Source organism: Fusarium falciforme, chromosome 4 (genome assembly GCF_026873545.1).
Source record: "Fusarium falciforme chromosome 4, complete sequence".
NCBI lineage: Eukaryota > Fungi > Ascomycota > Sordariomycetes > Hypocreales > Nectriaceae > Fusarium > Fusarium falciforme.
Window position 1 is genome coordinate 1317110 of NC_070547.1, and position 19177 is coordinate 1336286.

General features: G+C 53.8%; 3 protein-coding genes and 1 pseudogene across 4 annotated transcripts, besides 1 other annotated feature; 2 read left to right on the plus strand and 2 right to left on the minus strand.

Moving 5' to 3' along the window:
- Positions 1-96: 96 nt before the first annotated feature.
- NCS54_00515900 (Hypothetical protein) lies at positions 97-3978 on the plus strand (the record flags this gene model as incomplete). Its single annotated transcript, XM_053150674.1, has 3 exons — positions 97-564; positions 618-2841; positions 2891-3978. The coding sequence occupies 3 exons, from the start codon at positions 97-99 to the stop codon at positions 3976-3978; spliced, it is 3780 nt and encodes a 1259-aa protein (XP_053006649.1).
- Positions 3979-4618: 640 nt separating this feature from the next.
- Positions 4619-5725, minus strand: NCS54_00516000 (Hypothetical protein; the record flags this gene model as incomplete). The annotated part of the gene is made up of 1 exon (XM_053150675.1): positions 4619-5725. The coding sequence occupies one exon, from the start codon at positions 5723-5725 to the stop codon at positions 4619-4621; it is 1107 nt and encodes a 368-aa protein (XP_053006650.1).
- A 2731-nt stretch (positions 5726-8456) lies between these two features.
- On the minus strand, positions 8457-10569 carry NCS54_00516100 (Hypothetical protein; the record flags this gene model as incomplete). Its single annotated transcript, XM_053150676.1, has 7 exons — positions 8457-8896; positions 8956-9154; positions 9215-10054; positions 10110-10250; positions 10312-10384; positions 10436-10452; positions 10510-10569. 7 exons carry the CDS (start codon positions 10567-10569, stop codon positions 8457-8459), a joined length of 1770 nt encoding a protein of 589 aa, XP_053006651.1.
- A 4395-nt stretch (positions 10570-14964) lies between these two features.
- On the plus strand, positions 14965-17271 carry NCS54_00516200 (annotated as a pseudogene). The gene is made up of 3 exons: positions 14965-15066; positions 15126-15182; positions 15241-17271.
- Positions 14965-17271: a sequence feature.
- Positions 17272-19177: the final 1906 nt, after the last annotated feature.

Genomic DNA, 19177 nt, shown 5'->3' on the forward strand with positions numbered 1-19177 from the left:
TCCTCTTGCGCCCCGATCGCCCAGGCTGCGACTTCGCTTGCCTTTCCATGCTTCTCTTTTAGTCGCTGCCTCTTTACTCCCCGGAATGCGAATGCCATGAGCGCATCGACTCCCCGCCTGCGGTCTGGGTTTCCAGCTACCCCAGCTACCACCGCTCGACGATATCACGATCAACAGCAGACTCCTACCTCGACCGGCTCGACATCTTCTGCAAAGGCACCGAGGTCTCCCGCTCTGCCTCTCGCCCCCGAAAATGTCCAAGCGCACGCCGCCGCGAGCCAGCCTGTCATCCCCTTGACCGTTCTCGATGCCCCCCAGCAACGACTCTATGCCTTTGGTGTTTACGTCCTTCTGTGGGCGTGGAAGCTCTACGACTGGCTCCAGGTTCTCGAGGATGGTGATACTTCTTGGTTCCTATTCCTAAAATGGATCTTTATCGACTTTGCATTTCTTTTCGGTGTTCCAGAGCTCAGGATACCATGGCTCGAGCTCTCGCAGCCCGTTGTCACCACCGTCTTTTCTCTACACCTTGTACTCAACTATATGCTCATGTTTAATATTCCGGTAAGTTGCCTAGGTCACGGTTTGATTGTTTCAAGACTAATTCGTGCATCTAGATCCCGTGGCAATCGTGGCTCCTCGGCTTCGTCAAAGTCCTCTACGACCGTGAAATCTCCATCTCCGAGCGCGGTGTCAAGGTGTCGAGCATCCTCAACAACCACTCCCTCATTATGGGAAAGCAAATCATCAACATCTTGCCTGAGGGTTCCGCTGTCCTCAATCCTGAGGGAAAGCCATTCTGCTTGACCACCAAGCCTCGGAATGTTGCGTCCTTGCCGATTTATTTCAACGCCACCATCCCTGCCGAAATCGAGCTGATCCGAATCGACCTCGACACAAACAAAGAAGAGACGATCAAGATTTCGCATCGTGAAGTCGGCAAGGTGGCCAAGCAAATTCGAGAGCACACCGCCGACCAGACCACTTCTGGCTTTCAGTGGGACTACCCGGTTAAGAAGCCAGGCGTCTACCGACTTGGAAAGGTTTTGGATGAGTACAAGCTTGAAGTTCAGCGGACCATCAAGGATACATACGTCGTGCCCTGTCCCCAAGCCAGAATTAGAGCTTCTGAAGACAACGAGCGTTGTATCCAGGACCTTTCCAACCTCGCACTGGACGTATACGGCACGCCTCCTCTGAAGATTCTGTACAGCCGTACAATCAATGGCAAGGATCACAGCTTCCACTTTCAGCATCTCCAACCTGATGGCTTCTCTTCGCCGCTTCTTGGCGCCTCCTCAGGTCTTGTTCCAGAGGATCCAGACGACATCTCGTGGGTCAGCCCACGCAAGGTCACTGTCGGCCTCAACGAATCAATGACATCCTCGGGCGATTGGGAATATTCGGTTGATGAGGTCCACGACGCCTTTAACAACGTGGTCAAGTATGCTGAAACTAATGATCAAGGCGAAAAGTCCAAGTCAAAGGCCCTGACCCGCCATTTCAAGGTCAAGGAGCGTCCCAAGGCCCGTCTGGATGGTTGTGATTTGCGCAACCCCGTCAAGGTTGCCAAAGGAAACACCGCTAGGCTTCCTGTTAGCTTCTCCATGGCTGGTCCCAACGATGACACCTCGTATGAGATCACTTGGGAGTTTTCCCCCATTGATTCCCTCACCAACAGCGGAGACCATGGAGACGAGGTGTCGGTTGGAAGCTACTCGGCTAGAGATGGCAAGGACAAGCCCTTGGTCTCAGAGCCCGGTCTGTACACTTTGAAGTCTGTGTCCAGCGGAGCTTGCAAGGGGGAGGTTCATGAGCCCTCTTCCTGCCTCCTTCTGAACCCTCTGGAGCCCTCTCTCTCTATCCGCTCAGAGGACATTCCCGACAAATGTGCCGGCAACTCTATCGGACTCCGAGTGGATCTGGATCTCGTTGGTACTCCTCCTTTTGTTGTCCGGTACGATGTCGTCACCGATGGGCATGTTGACAGACAGGTCCATCGTGTCTCGGGACTTCGATCTCAACTGGAGTTGGTACCCAAGATGGCGGGTCGCCACAAGTATGTCTTCAAGTCTATCGACGATGCTATCTATCAAAATCTGCCTCTCAGTGGCGATGACAAGGTCTTGGAGCAGGTTGTCAAGCCTGCGGCCTCGGCCATGATTGCTAGCTCTAGCAAGACCATCAGCGCCTGCTTGGACTCCGAGGTTGAGCTTGATGTGGTTCTCTATGGTGACGCCCCCTTCAATCTGGAGTGGGAGATTGTCCATGACGGAAAGCGAAAGTCGGAACGAGTTACGGGTATTGAGGAGAACACCTTCAAGATCAAGACGGCGACACTGAGCAAGGGTGGAGAGTACATCCTTGCCTTGAGCAGCGTCCAGGATACACGTGGCTGCCGAACCTTCCTTCAGGATCAGGTCAAGATCGCAGTCCGACGACAACAGCCCAGGGCTGCCTTCGGCTTTGTTGAGCACAAGCAAAAGATCATGGCCGTCGAAGACACACCGCTGCGCCTGCCTCTGCGTCTCCAGGGAGAACCCCCTTTCAACATCCAGTACAGGAACCTCGACGGCTCAGGCGAGGTGATTACCAAGCAGGCAAAGAGCGCCAACGACTTCCTGCTCGTCAGGACTCGAGGTACCTACGAGCTGATTGAGGTTCGTGATAATCAGTGTCCTGGATCTGTCGAACCCTCTGCATCCAAGTTCGAGGTGGATTGGTTCCCGCGGCCCGAGATTTCCCTCGTCGAGTCGGCGAGCATTAGCCCCAGCGATGGTCTATTTGTCAAGCAGGACGTCTGTGAAGGAGATATCGACGGTTTCGAGGTCAACCTCAAAGGTAAGTCGACTTTGCTCATGTTCTGGCCCAGTTTTCTAACATATTGCAGGATCACCTCCTTATCATGTGCAGTATGAGGTCAGGCACAAGTCATTCCAAGGTTCCAGCGCCATCAGCAGGAAGGAATTCGATGCTGCCCTCTCGAAGGCAGCCATCTCAATGGACACTCTCAAGGCCGGCGACTACACGTACAGGTTCTCGGCTCTTGCGGATAATCTCTACAACAGCGACAAGAACTTCAGCCCTCTCATCATCCAGCAGCGGGTCAATGCCAAGCCCTCAGCTGTCTTCACGAAGCCCGGGCAGTCGTTCAAGTATTGCATGGAGGAGCAGGAGCAGGAAGACAAGATTCCGCTCACCCTCACCGGTGTTGCCCCCTTCTACGTCGAAGTTGAGATCAAGCACCAGGCTGGTTCTCCTCCTGAGACCTACCGCATCCCCTCTATCGACTCTAACTCGTATGGCATGAGAATTCCCCGTCAGCACCTCCGTCTTGGCACACAGCAGGTCCGCGTTCGTACCGTCCGCGACGCCCGTGGCTGCCAACGCAAGTACGAGATTGGCGGACCTTCGGTTCAGATTCAGCTCTTCGAGGCGCCATCGATCTATCCCCTCGAGTCCCGACGCGACTACTGCGTCGGTGAGCGTATCGCTTACACACTCTCTGGAACTCCTCCTTTCGATATCACCTACGACTTCAACGGTAAATGGAACGCCAAGTCTCAGACAACCAACTTCCGCCGTATCGCTGAGAAGCCCGGCGAGTTTACGATCACTAGCATCTCGGACAAGGCCAGCGAATGCCGCGCCGCCGTCAACATCCCCAAGACGATTCACCCGATGCCCAGCGTCCAGATCAGCCGCGGCAAGCAGTCCCGCGTGGACATCCACGAGGGCAATGAGGTGGACATTCTGTTCGAGTTCTGGGGCACACCTCCTTTCGAATTCACGTACACTCGTAGCACCAACGCCAAGAAGGGCCAGCGCAGCTCTGTCCTCGAGACGAGACACGATGTTTCGTACGAGCATAGCAAGGTGGTCAAGGCGAGCCAGGAGGGTACGTACGAGGTTGTGGCCATCAAGGACAAGTACTGCTCGTTTTCAACACTGCAGGTAGAGAAGAGCGAGAAGAGGTAAACGAACGAAGTAATGGGTTATTTGTATGGGCCAGAAATAGTTTGAAAATCGATGGGTTGGTTGCTCGACTGTAACTTGCGCTGCCAGGGAAGGAATAGGTAACGACGAGGGGGGGACTATGAGTTGTATATATGCATCTATACCATGGCACGGCGTTTGATTAGGGACAGATTATGTTGAATAGTACAATTTCTTAAGATGGGTGTTCTTGAGGTCATTGTTCAATCTCATGATAAGTCGATTGGGGGTGTTCTCCTTGTATGGGTATCTTGTTGATACCACACAATACTATCTATACGACAAGCATAACTGAGTTCAGGTTCTAAAGCCATCGAAATATACCTGGGGTTGGTAGAGAAGATTACCTACCCAGGTAGATGCAAGTCTGTACCTTCCATTTCGTATCAACATAAATAAGTAGGGAAGGGAAGAGGCGCAGCACCTGCACCCGGATTCTGCCTCTTACATAATCCTTGGAGATAACCTCAAGTTTGTTTCAACTTCTCTCCTCCATCATTAATTCATGTTCTCTCGTAATTGCGTTTTCTCTTTTCCTGCACTGATTACCGCCTTGCTTTCTCACATGACCCCTTCTCGGCCTTCATCTTGCACCGCGACTGAAAGGCACTCCCAGATGCCCTTACTTGGAGCTAAAGACGTGTTTCGATGTTGCGGTAACTGTCGGATCAACAGCTTCCTCTACCGACTCTCGAAGAACGAGCAGCTCATATGTCACGATAATACGGCACACGATGGCACTAGCCATCAGGCGTGCCACAATGGACAAGCTGTCGTTGATTGACACGAACTGGATACTGGAGAAGACCATAGTGCCAAATATGATGTGGCAGGCTGTGGATATGGTGGTTATGAGGGACATGGAGAAGAAGCTCAGCGACTCGGGGTGAACGGTGAAGATGATCCTGGAACGTCGGGCCATGAGGTCGATCTGACCCTTGGCCACACTCACTGGCCAGGAGCCCCGCGTCATCTCCTCATCGACCGACTTAACCTCGGAAGACACTCGCATTCGCAGCGCTATACCAGCCATGAAGTGGATGAAGGCGCCGAGAAAGGCCCAGAGAAGAGCCAGGTATTCGGAATCGGGGAGTACTATGAAGATGGTTCCGGCTCCAAGTCGATAAGTCAGTTCTGCGATGTTTGCGATGGAAGCACCAGCGAGGCAGTAGGATATGGCCGTGATGAACGGGTCAAGCCGTCGCATGGCGTCTGGCCGCTGGCGTGATCTTTCCCTGAGACTGTCGATGATGGAATTATACTCGGACGATCGGTAGGCGTTGAGGGCAGGCGAGCCGACGGCGAGGGCAAAGGCAAGCAAATGGCGACGACCAATAACCGACACCATGGCAGTCTCCTGCGGCCTGACGCCGAGAGTCGCGATGATTGTGGGTGCAAGGCCGAGGACGATGGCAGCGGCAGACATCTTGGACTTGATGAACTCGGGGGTATGATCGAAGATGCACTCAACCATCTCCCTGGTCATGGTTACGTCGTTCTTAAACATACGGAGGCCCGGGCTGACGTTGGACTCATTGCGGCGATCCTGAAGATATAGGGCGTACGTCTCGGAGCAGTTGTTGTGGATGATTTCTTGCAGGCCGCGGTTGTAGGTGGAGTAGAAGTGTTCCATCGGGTTGCTCCACGAGGCAGAGGCTGGGGTGACGAGCATCGAAAGGCCCAGGACCAGGAGGGCCATGGCCTGGACGAGATTGCTGTGGCCAGCCATGGAGACGACGACTGCTCAAGTTGGTGGCTTGCTTCGACGGCGGGTTGAGAAGACTGGCTTGCAGAAAGCACGAACCGACGCCAGAAACCTTTAAAGAATCAACACCAGGGCATCAGCTCACAACCAGCCCTACGACACTGCAACTAAAAATATCGTTCAGCCCAGCGCAGCTTGCAACCTAATCTGGACAGAAGTCTCCGTGCAGATGCAGTTCTTCCCTGCACGGAGTAAGCAGATGGAGCAGCTGCAACGGAGCACATCCAAAAGAGGCATTGTGCTGCGACAAGACGCGGCTATGGCGAGGCGACTATTCGAGAGCTCATGAGTATGTTGATGGATGCAGTAGCTAGTCTTTTGCTGCAAACCCGAGCGTTTCATGCCCTTGTCTGGTCAAGTTGGGCACGTCCACTGACAACCGGGGGCATTCAGCCCTATGGCAGCATTGACTCATTTGGGGCATTGGCTGTTCTGAGTGTTGTTGCTGAGAGAGAGGGTTTGGCCGTGTAAAGGGCTAGGATGAGGTGATTCATGCTTGTCAGCTCCTCAGCCGCATGATGAATCTCCACTTGGGCTTGACCTCCCGCACGCAACGAAGAGCAAAAGCTTGTCGAGCTTTGCTTCCATCGCAGGAGCTGGGTCGGCAAGCGAGGGACAGAACATCATCTTAGGACATGTTCAAAGCCAGGCTGGATTGCTTGAAAGGAGGGAGCCGAGATCCAACACCTCGCACTCTCGGTACGACCGGACTGGACCAGCCCAGGCATGTCTGAATCCCGATCCGCGGATGGAAATGTCTTTGATCTTGAACGTTGATGACGTGTGGGCAACGGCTTATTCTTCTAGAATCTCAAAGGAAAGGACCAGACCGTTTCACGCAGGACCATGAGCCCCCCCTTACATCTGTGGAGAGACCAGCTCACGAGCATCAAGCCCAGAGCTGGAAACCAGCTGATGTTATACGAAGCCTGAGGAGAATGGAATTGGCTCATCCCTGCAACGCTTACCGCGCATACTGAGTTGTGGTTCTAGGCCATGCTACCATGCCGTCACGGTCAAATCCTCGGGTCGTGGTGACATATCACCCTCCCTGGGGATACACTTGCGTTACCCTCAGGTCCAGGGTCTCGACTAGCCTTAGACCAAACGCTATGTTGGGCTTATGTGTGTGTGTTGCACCAAAGCAAAAGCACCCGACCCTTTCCGCCTGGCCATGACCGACTGGACGCCAGAGTTGTCAAGAAGGAAAAGACCCCAGCCTGGAACAGGAAGAGACAGCCCTTGAGATGCAGGAGGAGCATCTAGAGCTCATGCTAGCAGGGTTCTCGGACGATTATGATGACGCAGTCGACGTCATTTCCCCATTTCCGCACGTCTTGGCCTCTCGGTAGTCCTGTGTCTAGAACTTCTAGCTTCGAAACCAAAGCAGAGTCGACGACACCCCAACCCAGGAGGATCCAGGGGGATCAACATGATGGAGGGTCGCGTTGTTGATTGTTTGTTTGCACTGCCACCACCCGATTCATTGCATTTCTCCTCTTTGGAGGTTTGGTTGTGTTGACTTGGGGGGTGGTTTCGGGGTCATACAAATAAGCCACTTGGGATGTGTCAACAGCCTGGATGTCACTCTGAGGTTCACCAACAAGACACGTATTTCACGGAACAATAGATGGATCAGAAGACAGGGTTCATCCATACAATTGTCAGCATGGGCAAAGCCGACAGCCGAGAACCGGGGCCCAGACGGAGAAGATTACAGTTCACGGCCCATCATGCAACGGTCCAGCCAAGCGAACAGGCAGAGCCGTTGATAGCACCCGTCCAACGGCGGAACTACAAACTACTGGTGCAGAGGAGTAGCTACCGAGCCGATTAGTTAGCAACTGCCTACGCAATCAGTTAAATTCCCTCTTTCTTGGCGAGCAGCGAAGCGGGTGCCACGGAAATCCACATGTCTAAACATCCATCACCAACCCCACCCGTCGTGACGGTCCAGAACTCGATGGACCTGCACCTCCCTGTGCCACACCTGGACAATCCTGGGAAAAAAGGCAAAGGGACCGTTGCTAAACTGCTACGTACTGCGACGGGTGGCAGGTATATATCGTTGCGACCGTCCGTCCGATCCGTTCCTTGCAACCCTCCTGTTCTGTCAACTCTTGTGTATATCCGTCGACCAACACTAAACAACCCAGGTATTGGCCTATCCGACTGTTCGAGGAATTCGACATTTTGACACACCATGGCAATCTTGCTTCGCCTTTCACGGCTCATCTTTTGCTCATCTCAATGTCAATCCGTCTTTGAATCCATCAGGGCTGGCAAACAGCCCCTCAAATGGTAATATAATGATATTATACGCAGGTATCAAACAAGTGTCATCAGGCATATACCCAGAAAATCGATCCATATACGCGCCGTCCGTCACTTGCTCGCAGACGGGCAACTCGCCGACCCGCCGCTAGCAGTCAAATAATCCCAAATTCATATCCTCCTCTTTGCTAAATGCCATCGTCATGACCCGAACGAATCAAGAGACTTTCTTCTCTGAATCACAGCAGCTACGACAAACTCTTTCTCCCCAGAGATCAGACCTAACCAGACACATCGGCCCACGACGGTCATGGTTCATGCCATTCGCGCCTCAAACGCCATACTCCTCATCATGTAGTCATGTGTGCTGCATGTACACTTCGACAAAGATCAAACGACGCAACCCATCCGAAACAAACGCTTACACGTAGGTGCGCTGTCGCTTTTCTGGCGGACTTTGGCCATCCATGCGCCCCTGGCTCGGCGCGCCTTGCGAGATGCCTCCAGGAAAGTTGGCTCGGGTTGCGCTGGCCGGTGTCAGGCCGTAGTTGGCTCCGTTCACCATGCCGTATCCCTGATCCATTCCTGTCGTCATAGGCGAAGCCTGAGGCATCTGCCCGGGCGACCACGTCGAGCCGGTCGCAGGGGGCGTGGGAGTTGTCTCGAACTTGAACGTTGTTCCGCCGGGCGTCGTCAGGTTGTTGGGAGGGTTCATGTATCCTGCACCGCCCACCACGTATCCCGAGCCGGACTCTTGTTGGGTTGAAGGGTCGTAATTCTTGAGGAGATAGCTCAAGTGATTCTCGACAATCTTCTGCATCCCACTCTTGGTGAATGGCTTGGCCAAAACTCCGTTCATGCCTGTTCGCAACCTTTATTAGCCCATGTCTGCCGAAAGCCTCATTCCGATCTATGCTTACCATGCTCGAAATAGCAGTGGACTTCGTCTGACCGGATGTTGGAAGTCATAGCTACGATGGGAATCGCCGGGCAGTCCTGTCGAATGTACATGGTTGTCGAAACACCGTCCAGTCTGGGCATGATGATATCCATAAAGATCATGTCGAAATGATCGCGGCCAACACTGGTAACCCTGCTATACGCCTCGGCACCGTTTTGCTATTTCAACAGTCAGTCAGGTTCAGCCAAAGGGCAATATCGAGAATCAGAGTCACATACAGCATGCTCGACTTCGCATCCCATCGACTTGAGGAACTTGATACCAATCTTGGCGCAGGTCGGGTCGTCCTCGACGAGGAGAATCCGTGGCTTCCTCGACGCCCACATCAAGGCGGAGTTGCTAGAAGAGTTGGAGCTTGTTTGGGACTGAGCGCTGATGGGTTGGGGAGCGGGCACTTCCTGCATGGCATTGCCACTCGAATCATTGGGGATCGCGTAGGGGATCTTGTGGATGTGGTCCGAGTGGAAGGGGTCAATGCCGACCGTCTGGCCGACAGGGTACACGGGATATCGGTTGATATCGTTCATGGGATCGTGCATCATGGGCATGGACGCCTGCGGAATCACAACCGCCGAGTCAGCCGGAGATCCATACACGCCCTGGAGACGCTCAAGCTCTCGGTCAGCAATCTGATCCGGTGTGACGCTGGACAGGAGCTCGCGGGCTCGTCGCAGCTCAGGCGCCGACTCATCTGAGCCATCCAGAGGTGAGGTGCCAACGTTGAGGTGCATCGACTGCTGCTGGTGGCGATTGCCAGAGGTGGAGAGGAAGTTGAGCATCTCGTACTGAGACTGCTTCTGCGCGTTCAACATCTTTTGCAGCGTCAAGACCTCGTTTACAAGCAGTCGGTTGGTCTGGGAGACCTCGGTAAAGAGTTCCTGGAGCTGCTGCACTTGTTGCTGCGTGGCCGTGAGTTGCTCATTCATAACACTGATGTGGTGGCTAGTTGTGAAATCCTCCGTCGCCTGGGTCCTACGAGGAGCTGGCGCTTTTCGGCGGATGTTATCCAGGTCATCTTTGCTACCGACTCTAAAGTTGGGATGCTTAAACTCGAGCGTCTGCGCGCATGGTTAGCGCGAGGGATGAATCCTTCAGTGAACAGCTAGCACTCACGTTGGCGCCATTTGAGGCGGATCCGCTGTCATTCGTCTGCCGGACTTTGTGAAAATCGTACTTGTTCAGCTGGCGGACAAAGCTCGCCATGTTGCTGTGCTTGAAATGCTTGGGAAGAATGGAACGAGTGAATTTTTCATTCTAAGTCTGTTAGCGTTTCGTCACCAAGATCGCGTGCAGATATATGGACGGCATGGCATACCTCGACAACCACAAATGTATCGCCGTCCTTGCCCCATCGAGCAACATCTTGATGTGCTGGATCCTCAAGCATTCTTAACTTGGTCAGTATTATTCATAGAAGGACGCTGTGATTGTAGCCATACCGATACAGCTTGCGAACCTAGAAAAGGAGTATTAGTTGCCGTCCAGTAGACATGTCGCCATCCCGTTCACTCACAAATTCGCTGGCATTGCTGCCACCAACCCCAGGGGTTGGGGTTACATCTCCGCCGGACATGGTTTCGATGCGATGGGGTTGTTGATGATCGTGCGCGATGTGATGCTCTCAATATAGATGACGGTTGTTGACCAGATACTTCGGTTAAGAGTCGAGTCGCCAGTCGAGGTACCCGTTGAGCCGAGCCGAATCGCCGTCCGTCGTTATCCAATCGAGAGTAGAAAAGAGGTCGAGGAAAGTCGGTGGTTGTCTGTTGGCGAAGGCGATAAATTGGAACACGCTAGAGGGCGAGCGGTGATGGCCGCAAGGACCGGTGACGAGGATCGATGGGGTTCAAGATCGACAGTCTCGACGCGCGCTGGCCGCGAAGGCGAAAGGACGGGGCAGGGCAGTGCAGTGCAGAGAAGCTGTGGCAAAGCGCTGCAAAGGTGAGGCGCCTGCTGGGGGTCTCGTCGCCGAGAGGTTGAGGCTGCGATGCAGGAGGGCCGTCGCAATGGCAAGAACAAGGACAGGAAACGGAGGACGGAGATGGAGATGGAGAATGGGGAACGGGGACAGGGCCTGAGTTGTATCTCAGCAGCATCAAAGTTGGGCGTGCGTGTGGGCACAGGCGTGAGTGGAACAGAACAGCCTGAGCTTGGCTGGCTGTCCCAGGATGGGATGGGATGGGATGGGATGCGCCGGGCTGGGCTGGGCAGCTGGGGGGGTTGTTGTGACCTATCTCATCGCCCTGTCGAGTGGGCATGGCACAGTGCTTCGTACAGCCCCCCTCTCTTCCAAGTGGACGGCGACTCTCGTGGACACTCACTCAGCAGCCCCCAGCCAGAGCCAGCCCATGCTCAAGCCCAGGCAAGACCTCGAGAGGCGAGCAGATTTGGCACTTCCCATTCCCACTTCGGCTTGACCAGGGGTCGCTGGGGGGCCCCCTGGGGCCTGTGCTGTGAGCAAGGCGAGGCGCATAGGACGCCCAGCGGAGCGGCAGCAAAGGAGGGAAAGGCTTGAGTCGGAGGGTCCCTTCCGAGGACGGCTAGCGTCGAGCAAGCATCTCTCTGGGAATGGAGCCTTATTGCGCGAACAAGTTTGGCGGCCGTCGCTGGGGTGTCGCCTTGACGGGGCCAAAATCCATAGTTTTGGACCATCGCGCGCTGACCATTGTCTCTGGTTGGCTGGTTGCACTGAAGATCGCCCCGGACTCAACTGGGTGGCGTCCACCATTGCCCACCGTAGCTGCTTAGACATTATTAGTTTGTGAAGACTTTCAGTTGTTGAGATGGGAAGCCCTGGAAGCATATCCATCCGCTACCGTCCTGGTCTCGGCGCCACGCTGCTCGTTATTGCGCAAAAAGAACAGCGAGGTCGCCATTTCCATCGTCTTCAGCTCCAAGCCTCGGATCCCACGGCGTGCCCGTAAGGTAACGCGTCCGTCGAATTGTCCTTTCTGTCCTGTCCTGTCCTGTCCTGTCTTATCCTGTCATGTCCCTCGGCTTGGACCCCGATTGTTTCCGGCATCACATTTGTCCCGAGAGCAGACAATTTTGTCTGCCTGGTTTCACCCACTCCAGTGTCGCTCATCCAACCGCCGCACCCTCAAGGATGGACGCGCAGTGACACATGATGCAGACCCTCTTTGGCTCTCAAAGTCGAGTCTGTCTCCCGTGTCCATGCCATGCTGCGCTATGCAGGGAGACAGGTGTGGGTTGTCGCGGACCCTTCAACGCCTGCTGCTCGAAACCTGGAAAACACCCACCCAGGCCGGGGTGATGGTCGATACGAAGGCTGTCGAGCTGTGCCCTTGGACCGCCCAGCTCGTGGAGCCACGTTCCTGGCTGTGATTCCTTTCATCCCGAGGAATGCTAGCCAATTCCCCTCTTCGATCGATGCGGGATGCATGTCGCAACCCACGATTGAGTTCCAGACCCGGTTGTTTGGGTCATTGGTCCGCTATGGACGTTAACTCGAGTCACTAGAGTCAAGAACCCAGCGTGATGTTGCATCGGTCTTGACTCTTGCTCATCTCCCAGATCCGTCGCGCGCTGTTCTTCAGATGCTGCCATAAAGGAGGTATCCTCTTGCTTTTTATCGAGCCATGGCTTCGGTCTGAGTTTGAGGGGGCTAACGCAGTCGTGAGACTCCCAGATATCAGTGTCAAACCAAGGGTCCGTTTCGAGAATGCGGCTTGTTGATTTGGCCCAGAGTCGATAGTGCATCCACTCAAACATCCTAAGGTGAGAAAAGGCGGGAAAGATTGGAGGGATCCAAGTACCGAGAGGAGAAAGCTCCATAATGCAGGAAAGGGGACCATATCAGACCTAGCACAAGGGACCGAATCCCTTTCACGACAATGGACCTTCCATAGGCTCGGCGCTAGAAGAAAATACGAAGACAACGGCTGTCTGGGCTAGGAGCTTGTTGAGAAAACGGGGCGACTGTCAGTAATTGACTACGCCTGTAGTAGTCAATATTGAAGCAGGAGTCATGATGGCTGAGTACAACCAACGATCCGACTCGGTCATCTGTTCTGTCCACCAACCCAAGCTGGCTCCATGGTAGCATCCGCCGTAGGCTCCGTTCGCCTGGAATGGACACTGTGACTGGGAGAGTAGGCGAGGGAGCAGGCTCTCAGATCTCATTCAGCGGATCTAACCGGGAGAGTGATCGACCAAAGGTGAGAGAACATCCTTGGAGGCAATTTGGTGCGCGGGAGCGGGCTAGGCAAGGGGTGTGGCTTTGTGGTTTGCTAGCCCAGGTCTGCAGGCAAGATCTTCTCCTCACATGCCGCCTGACGGCCGGGGCATAACTCGCTTAGCTGGGTTCTCTGAGTGGTTGCTAGGTCGGATAGTGTGTCGGAGGACCTCGCATAGAGGACCTTTGGAGCATGTTTGGAAGCCTTCTTGTCATGAAGAGATAAGCGGATTTTGAGGAAGAAGAGACAAGCGAGCTGGATGGAGCTTGACGGGACCGTGGCCCTGGCCCTGGCCGTTGGTCAGGTGCAGATTTGGAAGGAAGGACGGAAATACAGTGCAGATCGGATGGGGCAGCTCTGGCGCGAACTGTATTTGCGCACTGCACCAAGCAGGTACCTCTGGCCGCCGAATACAGTGGCAAGACTTTGAGCAGCAAATTGCGGCAATGAGTCCAAACCCGGCATCAGGACAGCACATTCAATGATTGTAAAGGACATTCTGAACTGGTCCCTTCAAGATTGCGGGGTCAATGGGCTGCTGTCCCTCCTCCAAAGTGCCCTGGAACTTCAGCTTGAACTTTAGCTGCCAGTCACAACGCAAGGATCGCCAGGGAGACAAAAATCTACGAGTGAGACATGTGATAGGGAAAAACAAAGGAAACAAAGAAACAACAGAGGGCGGATTCGACGCCAGACCACGCAATCATGACTTGACCTGAGACCATCAGCCGTTGCTCTGTCGGCACGCTCGGCCTCGTACAGCAGCCAGAGCGGGAACTGTCTGTCTGGTATTCCAAGGTTTCGTCACAATTCGGAACATTTTTGTCTCGGAAACATCCTCGTCGGGGAAACGGCCTTTTCAAGGAGGTTAAAAAGGTCAGACAATTCCAGCTCCAAGACTTGTTAATGCTGACTGAGGTGAGATTCTGTGCGTCTCCAGCACCGCACAGCACAGGCATGTCTCTGTCTCCCAAACCACACACCGAAAAAGAAAAAGCAAGCATCCGAAACTCGTCGGACTACCCTGCGAGCCAGCAATGATTAATGATTAGTATTAGTCCCCCCAACCGGGCTCGGCCGCCTCCCGGAACCGAGACGACACCCATCTCTGCTGGTTCGAGAAGCCCCGTCGTGCCTGGCGAGGGGTCCGTCCCATGCGTCCGTCTAAGGCTGTCGATTCTTGTTTAGCTGCCACGAGGCTCAGGCGAAAAAAGGTTGGCTTCACGACGGCGCCGTCAACTGTCAGCTGGTCACACAACTGTCAACCCTTTTTTTCTTCCCGGGCCAATAAAATGTTGATCGGCACAAGTCAGAGCTTAATTGGGAGGCATGCCCCGAACCGGCAGGTAGGACCGCAGTAAAGGCCAATGGCACCGTATTTGACAGAATCAATCACGATTACTGTAGCGAGCCGCGAGGGGAGAGTTTGCCGCATACTGTAGAAATGATGAGTCGGTTGTACCTGATGACAAGGAAGTTCACGAGAGCTGGAATGCTCACCAAAGTCTATCGAAGCTCATCGTCTGAGGGAGAGTTCCGCCACGGGCCGTGCGGGGCCAACGGCTGCACGCACTGTCGCACTGTCGCACTGTAGCATCCCCTGAACGCTTACCTCAGCAAATCACCCCGCACACACCGAGGATTCGGTGAGCTCACCTCGGTGAAGAATTTCCCGTGCGTTGCATTGAGGCTCAGGGCCATTGAGTCACCCGCAAGCCCCACGTCGAGCCTTCTTCCTCGTCTTCACAACTCACGCCCACATCACGTCAAGCAGCGTTCAACGCATCGACAACATGTCGCACAAGGGCAAGGGCAAGAAGTCTGCCAAGTCTGGCGGCGCCGAGAGCAAGAGCGAGGATGTTCTCCAGGCGGTTGTATGTGACATCGCGGGGTATCGGTTTGGCGCAACTCGAGCTCACAATGTGCTTCCCAGGTTCTCGCCGACTCGTTCCAGGATAGATACAGACCCTTTTCGACCGAGAAGCCAAGAGTGAGGGACCTTGAATTGAGCTTTGTTCTCCATACTCAAGCTGACACCATTTGCCCAGTGTCTTCTCCCACTTGCCAACACCCCTCTCATCGAATACACCCTCGAGTTCCTGGCTATGAATGGCGTCAACGAAGTATACATCTACTGTGGTGCCCATACCGACCAAGTCGAAGACTACATCAGCCGCTCCAGATGGTCGACCGCCGCGCGAACATGCCCCTTCTCCGTCCTTCAATTCGTCCGAGTCTCGGATGCGCGATCAGTTGGTGACGTCCTCCGTGACATGGACAAGCGATCACTTGTCGACGGCGATTTTATCCTGGTAAACGGAGATCTAGTCTCGAACATCATGCTTGACGGTGCCCTCGCAGCGCATCGCAAGAGAAGAGAAACCAGCGCGGCCAACATCATGACCATGGTTTTGCGAAGTGGAGGACTGGAGGACCATCGAACAAAGACTAACGGAATCACACCAATTTTTGTGGTTGACACCAAGACGAACCGATGTCTTCACTACGACGAAATGAACCCCCTGACGAGTGACCGGTATATGGCCCTGGACCCGGCTGTGGTGGATGAGCTGTCGACTGAATTCGAGATCCGAGCCGACCTCATTGATGCACAGATCGACATCTGTACTCCCGAAGTTCTCGCCCTCTGGTCGGAAAGCTTCGACTACGAACTTCCTCGAAAGAACTTCTTGCACGGTGTGCTCAAGGACTGGGAGCTGAACGGCAAGATGATTTACACAGAGATCTTGGAAGAGGGCTACGCCGCGCGGGCAAGCAACCTGCAACTATACGACGCCATTAGCCGCGACGTTCTCGACCGGTGGACGTACCCATTCATCCCAGAATGCAACGTCGTTCCCAAGCAGACGTATCAGCGCCATATTAACGGTGTGGTAGCTGAGCACGGCGCCTTCTATGCAAACGACGCCACAGTCTCCAACACAATCCTCGGCGGAAACAGCACCATCGGGTCAGGGAGCAAGATTATCAACAGCATCATTGGCAGGGACTGCAAGATTGGGGCCAACGTGGTTTTGGAGGACTGCTTCGTCTGGAATGACGCTACCATCGAGGATGGTGCAAGGATATCGCGATCAGTCGTGGCAGACGCCGCTACCATCGGAAAGAACTCTTCGATACCCGCTGGCAGCTTGATTTCCTTCGGCGTCAAAGTCAGCGACGACACGATCCTGTCCAAGAGCGTCACCATCTCATGTGTAGACTCTGAGGGCCACCCCGTTACCCCTGACACCAAACTCCTCGGCTCTGGTACCAACGCCGCTCCCTTTACCGACCCCGAAGACGAGGAACTCGACGATGAGGACCCGGCCCTGCTTCAGAAGTCTCTCCTCTACTCCCTCGCAGAGTTCAACATCTCCACCTCATCCGTCTCAACCCTCTCTTCTGAAATTTCTGAGGACAGCCTCGACCAAGGCCACCTTTCCATTGGTACCTCGACCCGATCGCGGCTCTCATCATTCGCTTCAGACGAGGCTGGCGAGAAGATGTCATTCCACAACGATGCAGTCCATGGTCTGCTCGACGCTCTCCGAGCTGAGTCTGGTGATTTCGACTCGGCAAAGCTCGAGTTCATGGGTCTTCGTCTTGCCAACGACGCCTCAGACGCCATGATGCGTCGTGCTGTCGCCACTGCCTTTGCCCGTCACGCGGCTGAGCTGCTCACACCCGAGTTCGGCGCTCTCGACCCTAACAAGGCCGCTGGACGAGCTCTCACCGCGCGCCGCGGCGCCATCACCTTTATCAATGAGGTTGGTATCGGTGGTGAAGAGGATGACAACCAGGCCGAGCAAGTAGAGTTCATTCTTGCGCTGCAGAAGGCTCTCGCACACGCACACGGGCCCGACCAATCCCGGGTTGGCGTCGTGCTCGCCGCCCTCCTCCAGCAGCTGTACACCGCCGACATCCTCGAGGAAGAGGGTATCATGGGATGGTGGGGAGATGAGCGTTCCGATGACGGCGAGGGCATGGTGGCCCTGAAGGAGAAGTGTCGGGTGCTGGTCGAGTGGCTGGAGAATGCAGAGGAGGAAGACGACGACGACGAGAGCGATGATGAATAGACGGATGCTTTTGTATATATCCATAAGGATATGGGAGTTTAAAAGAACAAAGTAAAATGATTCGAGTCAAGTTGTCTGTCACAAAAGGGTAATAGCCGTGAGTGTGATATTGTCCAACCGCCAAGGTTTATCCCCATAAGCCAGAGACACCTTGAGCTCAACATGTAGACATCATCTGAGCCAATACGGCAAGCGACAGTTTGCTCTGCTGCATTGCTATGCTGATAACTGTATTTCCCTTGCTGGTTTGCCTTGATTTGTCATGGAAGGAGCTTGGGTCATGTTCCATGAATGCTTGGTCCCGCGAAACCATTCAACAATAATCTTTAGTTGTTTCCCTAACTTTGAAACCAATCATCAATAAGAGGGTCATCCTTTCAAGGAGGAACAAGGAGAAACGATGTTGATGTACAAGAGGTCCTTATTGTCTATAGTATTGGGTTTCTCTCGTACGTCAAAGCCATAGCAAGCGCCACGCAAGTCTATTCACAAGTATTTACGTTACCAATGCCAGTCCATCAAGGCAGATATGATCTTAGGCTCAAGTTCAGCCTCCTATGCATGCTGGGTCAGAGAATGCTGGATGCAATGTCGTACATCGAGGTACTTGAGCAGTGTCCGAGTTGTCATCAAGAGTTCCCCTCTGATATGATCCGGTTTCAGGCAGCGTGTCATGAGTCTGTTGTGTTTATAAGTGGAAATGCATATATTTCAATCGCGCGATGAAATGATAGAGTCATCACTGGTCTCAGTTGACTATTCATCTTCTATCCACAACTATGTGCTACCCTCAAGTTTGCAACTACCCGACAGCTTGCCTCAACCCACGAGAACATGGCTCAGCAGCCATTTGGTTTACTCAACTTTAATTAATTACGGTCAAAGGGTTTAGAACGTATTGAGTTGCCTACCATAACTCACTGATCGTGCGTGGACTATCGTCAAGCTGATGGTCCTATCACCAACACACAAAGAGAGGGAGGAGTAAGACTCCAAGGTCTACGTGTATGCTCTGTATCACAACGATGCCCATTCCGCGACCCTCAAGGTAGACGAATATCACCTCTTGCTGAACTACCCCTTTTCAGCCCAAAAATAGTATCAGCGATAGTATCAACCATCGTCGTCAGCTCGACGCTGGATGATCTGAGTCATGTAATTGCGCAAGACGGTAAGATGCCATCACTGCAACGTTGAATAGTAAACCATGATGAAGCTCAGTTAAGCCTAACGTAGTATGTGCCAGCTCTACGGGCTCGGTGCCATTCGGCTAGAGTAGGGAGGCCATCTCTAGAATCCTAGTCTTGGTCATCTTCGGCAAGTCCATGAAGCTGTAGTCTCTACTAGATGTGGCAGGTCGGCTACCACCAGGCTCGTATCTAGCGCACATCTTATTGTGAATTATAGAATGCACCTGAGGCTATTCTCAGCTCAACAGGATCCGTCGTTGCGGTAGCACTACCAAACTCTTGGTCAAGGTTGCAGGCCATGGCCATCCATGCTACTATCACAAACGCACTGCAACCATGACCGGCCAACCCCGAACCAAGGCTGATCTGCACCAAGATGGTCATATTGGAGATAAAAATGGGAGTTCCAAAAATATTTGATCATCGTCCCTTATCTTGATCCATCGTCTCCGCTCCGCTTGCCTCACCGACGACGCGCCATCGCTTCGCTTGCCGGCGCTGGGATACCCTTCGCAGCAACGATCTACCCGCCTCACCACCAGCCTCGCAGCCCTAACACGCGGGAGAAAAAAAAGAATCAGTCAGGGGGCCGGCGACGTGGAGAAGGTGGGCATTCTCCAAAAGCCATTTCCACGTCATGTTGCTGAATGTGGTGCAGAGACGATGCCAGATGTGCATGGGTTGGATGTGCGATGATGTAGTGATCATCCAAGCCG